This window comes from Pediculus humanus, genomic scaffold (genome assembly GCF_000006295.1).
Source record: "Pediculus humanus corporis 1103172107574 genomic scaffold, whole genome shotgun sequence".
In the NCBI taxonomy this organism is placed as follows: Eukaryota; Metazoa; Arthropoda; class Insecta; order Psocodea; family Pediculidae; genus Pediculus; species Pediculus humanus.
Genome location: NW_002987189.1, coordinates 976,216 through 983,761, shown reverse-complemented (window position 1 = coordinate 983,761; position 7,546 = coordinate 976,216). Strand labels below are relative to the sequence as shown.

The following is a 7,546-nucleotide window of genomic DNA, read 5'->3' as shown; positions in this document are numbered from 1 at the left end:
GCGTTCGAAAACCGTTAATTTTAAAAAAATTATTTTCTACTTATTTATTTATTATCGGCGGTTTAACGTATGACGTAACGACCGGAAGTCGATCACGACACACACAATAAAAAGGAATAAAAATTTAAAGAAAGAGGAGGAGGAAACAGAAAAAAAAAATAATAATAATAATAAGTGTTTTAGGGTTGTCGTTTAAATTTTTACTAATTTTTTATTTTATTTTTTAATTTATTTAAAAATTTTTTTTCTTTTTATTATCGTTATCATTATCATTATTATTATTATTACTGTTGTTTTGTTTTGTTTTTTTTTTACTATATAATTCCTATAATTCAAATCCGTACGACGAAATGAAGACGACGACGACGACGCCATTTTAACAATCATCGAATGAGAGACAGAAAAAAAAAATTAAAGGGAGAAAATGAGTGAGAGAGAGAGAGAGAGATAAAAAAAAAAAATTTATTAACGTTCGTTCACTCATATTCTCTTACTCGCACTCACGAACACACACACTCTCTCTCTCTCTCTCTCCCGTCGTTTCTCCACCACAATATATATATTTATTTATTTATATATAATATAATATATATTATATATATTATTATTAATATATATAATATATATTTATTTAAATATATATATTTATTTCCCTTATTTCGGAGAATCGTTTCGGAAATCATCCATTTTTTTTTTTTTACTATTATTAAATACGTTAATTAAATAATAATAATAATAATGATGATGATAATAATGATAATAATAATAATAAATGATAAAAAGCTACAACTTGTAGCTTCTTCGTCCTTATAAAAAAAAAAAAAAAAATTATTTTAATGAAAATATTTTCATTTCATTCATTAGTAAAAACAGCGCGCTCGCGCGGGAAAAAACAAAACTAATCAAAAACGTTTTTTTCTCTCATTCGAATTTTTGTTACGTCACGTCGTCCATTTTCTTTCTTTCTTTTTTATTTAATTTAAATTTAAATTTAAATTATTAAATTATGAAATTTTTTAAAAAATTTACATTTCGTGAAAAATTCGTTAATTTTTTTTAAAAATTTTTACTATAAAAAAAAAAAAAAAAAAAAAATTAAAACTTTCTTCCGTTTCCGGTACGTTTCTCTTACAATTTTTTTTTCTTTTTTTTTTTTTTTGAATTTATTTCTCTATGACTTTGTTTTTTCTTTATATTTAAATTATTATTATTATTATTATTATTGTACTTCATCTTTATGGCACGTAGCGACGATTTGTTTCATGATTGATTGACTGATTGATTGAATTTGTTTTTATTTTATTCTCACTCATATACTATGTATATGTGTTTATGTATTTATGTATAAATTTATTACGTAATTATTATTATCATTATTATTATTATTATTATTATTATTATTATCGCGGTGAGTTCGGGAACGAAACGAGAGGAAGTTTGTTCAAACGCGAGATGAAAGAAAGAGAGAGAGAGAGAAAAAAAAATTGATTCGTCGTGTTGAATAATTTTTCTTCTCCATTTTCCGATCATCGTGTTTTCACTTCCTGTGACGTCATTCCTGAAACAAAAAGAAAAATTTTTAATTATCATCATCATTATTTGGAACGAAAAATCCCCTTCCCTCACCGTCGGAAAAAAAAATAATGGGAAAAATTTAAATTTCCCGCCAAATTTAATTAAAAGAGAGAGAGTGTGTTGGTACCACAACCAACATTGTCGTTAAAGTCAAAATTAAAGAACATACGAATTATTATTATTATTATTATTATTTTCATTTGAGAAAAACTGGAAAATTGAAAAAAAAAAAAAAAGTTCTGACGAAAAAGAAAATTCGACACAGAGTGAAAGTTAGAGAAAAGCTGATGTGTAACGTGTAACGAGGTGGCGCCAATAACGTGGCGCCAGACTCACCCAACCACCCACTTTTTCCCTCTCTCTCTCCCTCCCCTTCTCTCTTCCTCTCTCCGCGCGTTTTCTTTTCTTTCTACTTTTCTTGGCTTCGTGTACTCCCATTCTTCCCATTCAGACAACTTCTTTTTTTTTTCTTCTTCTCCTTTTTCTTTTTCGTCTTCGTCTTTTCTTTTTCTCTTTCTTTTCTTTTCTTTTCTTTTTTTTTCATTCAAATACCAGATAAGGTTTCACCTTTTTCATAATTCAACTTTTTTTTCCTTTTTTTTTCTTCCTTTTTTTATTGAAATCGTTTATGATTTTTTCTTTTTTATTCTTTTTGATGAGATTGAAAAAAAAAAAAAAAAAAATTGTACGTGGCTTCAGAAAATATAAAATAATTTTTTATTTACAAATTTAAAAAAAAAAAAAAAAAAATTTCTTTCTTTCTTTTTTAGGTTCAAGTTTAGGCACGTTCGATGAACCTTTTACGACAGAGAGAGAGAGAGAGAGAGAGAGAGAAACTGATGGGCAGTAGGCAGGCACGTCGACGATGAAAAATGAATTTTTTTTCTTCCTTTTTTTTCTTTTCTTTTAAATGAGGTTAAAAAAAAGGTTATTAAGGTGACGCTGACTATACTCGTCGTGTCAATAGAAAGAGTAAAAAGTGATACACCGCCACCATCTCAACATTGTATATACGAGATGCCAATTTAACATTGAATAATTGGCAGTTCCATCAGTTTTTTCCTCCTTTGAAGATTTTTTTTTTTTTTTAAAAAGACAACACAATCATGTATTTATCAAATATGTTGTCCTAGTCTTTTTATTTTTTATTTTTCTAAAAAAAATTTTCTTTCTTCCTTGTTTTAGGTGTTTTAAAAATAAAAAAAGAAAATTATAACGATGGAATTTATTTATTTATTTCCCAAGTATATTATTAATTATTTCCTTTTATTTTTTCTTTCCTTTTCTTTCCTTTTTCTGGAAAACATCTCGAAATCCTTTCGGAAATATTCATCGGTTATAATAATCGTCCGTAAAATTTATTCAATCTCGATATGCTGTTCGCGACGGCGAACGGTGAACGGTTAACGTCATCAAAAAAAAAATAAATAAACAAAAAAGCAGAAGACAAAAAAAAAAACAATTTTTTAGCAGAAGACAAACAAACGGTCAGTCAGTCAGTCACTCACTCAGTCATCTCACACGCGCACACACACACACTCACAACAGATCGCCGTGTTTATTTCGTCATCCAATAATTTCCATTCCACAGTCTTTTCGTCGTTTCCTTTGGGATGCCAAAGATTTTTCCTTTTTTTTTTTCCTTTTAGTTTTTTAAAATTAAACGTTTTAAGATTTTTTTTTAAAAGTAAAGTAAAGTAAAGTAAAAAAAAAAAAAAAAAGCGAAGGGCGAAAAGAAATAAGCGAGTAAAAAAAAAAAAAAAAAATGACGAATGCAGCAGACGACGTTCGCGCAACGTTGATAATGATAATAATATTATTAAAATGACGGTTAAAGTGACAACAGTACAGAAAGGGAGGGAGGGAAATCCCGACGGGATTCAAATGGGAGATGATGATGGTGGTGAGGAGGAAAGGGAGGAAGGAAGGGGGGGGATGAGAGAGTCACAGGGAGGTGCCACTCACTTTATTATCATTATTTTCCTTCCTTCCTTCCTTACTTCCTTCTTTCCTTATTTCGTTCCTTTTTTTTTTCCTTTTTTTTTTCTTTCCTTTGTTATCCTTTTTATGTACGTGTGTATATATTATTATTATTTTCTTTTCTTTTCTTTTCTTCATTTTTATTCTTTCGGAATTAAATTTTCCCAAAAAAAAAAAAAAACCGGAAATTGATTTCATTTACGTCTCTTCACGTTTAAAAACTTAATTACCATAACCTAAATCATTTTTTTTCCTTTTTTTTTTCCTTTTTCTCACTTCCCTTTCTCCAGCGTCAATTTTCTTTCTCTCTCTCTCTCTCTTTTCCTTTCCTTTCTTTTTTCTTCTTTAATCTTTTTTTTATTCTTGCCAGTCACACGCACACGCACACTCACGCTCTCTTCTTCTCCTCCTTCTTCTTTTCAAAATGAAATTTCTTTTAATTTTTTCCTTTTTTTTCCATCCTTTTTTCCTTTTTTTTTTGTGCGTGTCTCCCGTCAATTTACGTAAATTATTTGTCGCGTTTCGTTCGGAGTCGGAGGAAAAATAATAATCAAGTTATCTCCTTCCGGTTAACCGTTACTTCCCTTACCATTTTCGTCAAGAAAATATCGACAGAAAAAATTGATGATTAGAGAGAGAGAGAGAGAGAGAGAGAGGAAAATTCCAAAAACCGGACAAACTGGAATTTCGGTAAATACACCGGAAGGTGCATTAATAATAATAATAATAATAATAATAATAATAATAATAAGGAAATGGTTTTTACGAAGTCACAAAAGGAAAAACGTGATAAAAAATTTTTCTGGAGGATTACGCGTTCCTGATCATCATCATCATCATCATCATCATCATCGATGATTTTGCGTTTGTTCGTACGTAACAAATTAACGATAGGAAAATCTTTTTGGAAAACTGGAGAAGAAAACCGGAAAAAATTCTTTCGCTTTTCCCTCTTTTCTTTTTTTCTAACTCCGCGTTGCTTTTTCAATAAAAAAAATTTCTCCAGCGTTTTGATCTTCTCCATCATCCTTTCCTCTCCCTCTCCCTCTCTCTCTCTTTCTCTCCCTTTTAAATCTCTGTATTAAATGTGACGACGACGACGACGACGACGACGATGATGATGATGATTATTAAACTTAAAAAAAATTAACGGGAAGGGAATAAACAAAAAATGGAAAAAAAAAAAGGAAATAAAGGAAAATTAAAAATTCTGGATTTGGCATTTTATACACGCGATCATCACGTGTGTGAACGAACATTTTCTCATTCTAAATTTTCCCAGGCTTATTATTATTATTATTATTAATAATTGGCGGGAAAATTTTTCGCGAGTTTTTAAATTTAAAAAAAAAAAATCTCTTACCTCGTGTTAAAAAATGAGGATCGACCATTGTTGTGTGTTCTTCGATACGACGATGACGACGACGATGACGACGACGACGACGACGGTGGCAACGTCGACGACGACGAAATATAATAATAATAATAATAATGAAATTTTAATAATAAAAAAAAAAAAAAAAAAATTTACAACACTGGAAGAGGAGGTAATTAAAATTGAAACTTTCGTTAGTGCACCCAAGATGGTCCGGTCACACTAACCGTTGTTGAGTAATTACTAGACGGTTGACCGGTACTCGAATCCGTCACGACCGTTTGACCACTTGCTAACGTAGTCTGCAACAACAACAACAACAACAACAAAAGGATTAGAAATAATAATAATAATAATAATAATGGTGGGGGAGGTGGTGGTGGAGTGAAATAATGACGTCACGGAAACCTGATTATGTGAAAAATTAAAATCCAAACTTCCATCCATTGAAAGCTCGTGTTTAATGACCTCGTCGACGTTGCAGTCGAAACCCCCGTGAAAAGTTTCTATGTTTAAATTAAGATCATCTAATACGGCGCTGTTGTTCAATGCTCCCATGAGTTGACCCATCATTGTCGAGGGTGTGTTTCTCACTCTTGGACCGGTTAACGAACCACGTCGAACGTACGGAGTCTGCGAACTCCCCGACATTTGATCGGGCGAAGACTGACTTTGAGGACAAGAAGGTGATAATCCGGCAACCGGTGAAAGACTCTAAAAGGAAATTACGATTTTAACGGATGATCGATAATCCGTTTCGCGATATCAAAGGTAAAAAAAAAAAAAAAAAAAAAAAAAAAGTGATGATGATAATCATCCCTTTTTCCTTACTTCTCCCGCACATTGAGATAATCCACAACTACATCCTTGAACACAGTGAACGGGGCATTGGGATAAACCGTGGTAGGGTGAAGTTCCGTGACTTATCCTCGAACCGAAATTATCGAACGTGGATTGATAGGGTGGCGGAGGGGGAGGGGGTCCTCCGGTATTGTTAAAACCTCCCGTTATGAATGCTTCGTGGTGAAGTTTCATACCTTCCGCGAGGTTTCCGGCCAACTGTTCGGAAACGTAACCTGTCGTGCAATGATTAAAAAAAAAAAAAAAATTAATTTTCTTTATTTTCCGAAGGGTTTTCCCCAGGGATAATGGAAAATTCTTACCGCTTGGATAAGATGTCGAACCGTTCCATTCCGATTCGGAATATGGTATCGGTGACAATCGTCCGCAAGAACTGGCATTTGATGATGCTCTCGGCCTAAAATCTGGACTAAGCTGGAACCCTGTGTTGTTTGAGTGAAGCGGAGAATCTGGAAACATGTCCAAACCTTCGGATACAGACGAACTAGGACTGGGTGTTGCATCCGCTGAAAAATACAACCATAATAATGATAATAATAATAATGATAATAATAATAATGATAATAAATTCATTCTCGGTTATTTTTTTTTCAAAATTAACGTAATCAATATTAATACGACGATGATTACAAATTGATAAGAAGTGAATGGTAAAAAATAGTTTTTAAATTTTGGCGGCAAACTTCCTGTCAAAAAATCATTTTTTCAAATAATACCCCGAGGGTGATTTACAAAATAACCACCGCCGTCGCCACCGTCGCCGCCGCCGCCGCCATATTTGGCAATGACGTCTTAATTAAATAATAATAATAATAAATTAAATATCGATTTTTCATTCAAGGGTATTATTATTTTTAACTAATGAAAGGTAGGTACGCACTTCTTATCTACCTACCTACCTAACTACGTGTCTTATTATTAAATAAGGTACCTAAATAAGAGGTGCTACCACTACCGCTACGTGTCAAAACGCGTGTGTCACACGTGGAGTATACGTACCGGGTATCAAACCGTTTCTAAGCGTTTCGACTTTTTTTTTAACTCTTCCCCTCCTTTTTTCAAATTTCGACGTTTCCATCGACGTCGCTCTACGTCTGGATGATTTTCCAGGTTTCGCATCGGGATTTATCATCCACCAAGAGGATTTACCCGTACCTTCGTTCTGTACCCTCATAAACCTATTGTGCAACGATAAATTATGTCGAATGGAATTCTGAAATTAAAAAAAAAAAACAAAACAAAACAAAGTTAAATAAAATCTACTGCCACGTTCATTTTTTTTACCAAAACGAATACATAAAAAATTATAAATTTTGTTTGTTTAGGTTTTTTTAAAATAAGAAAATGGTGGAAATGGTTGTGGTGAGGGAGGGGAGGATGAAATGATAGAAGAAAAGGGAAGATGAAAAGCGGAAACGTGGAAGAAGAAATTTGTTTTTTTTTTCTTTCTAATCGAAAATTCATAATTATTAAATGAGTAAAAAAAAAAAAAAAAAGAAAGTGTTAGAAGAACAAAAAAAAAAAAAAAAAAGAAGCGTGTGAGAAATGGGAAAAGTGGAAGAAGAAAAATAATAAAAAAAAGGAAGGAAGGAAGGAAAGATCGGTCCAAAGTGGTGGGAGGGGGCGGTGGTGGGGGGTTGTTGATGTGTTAATCGTCTTTGGTGATTTATTACAACCACCCAAAAATGATTCGGCTTTTTTTTCTGTTTTTTTTTTTTCCTCCAGCTTTCTACTCCCACTTTTCCGGGGAAAACT

At 32.1% G+C, this 7,546-nt stretch overlaps 1 protein-coding gene across 1 annotated transcript; it reads right to left on the bottom strand.

Moving 5' to 3' along the window:
* Positions 1 to 5,124: 5,124 nt before the first annotated feature.
* Positions 5,125 to 7,066, bottom strand: Phum_PHUM222030 (forkhead protein/ forkhead protein domain, putative; the record flags this gene model as incomplete). The annotated part of the gene is made up of 6 exons (XM_002425792.1): positions 5,125 to 5,232; positions 5,339 to 5,644; positions 5,762 to 6,006; positions 6,094 to 6,297; positions 6,791 to 7,004; positions 7,055 to 7,066. The coding sequence occupies 6 exons, from the start codon at positions 7,064 to 7,066 to the stop codon at positions 5,125 to 5,127; spliced, it is 1,089 nt and encodes a 362-aa protein (XP_002425837.1).
* Between the last annotated feature and the right edge of the window lie 480 nt (positions 7,067 to 7,546).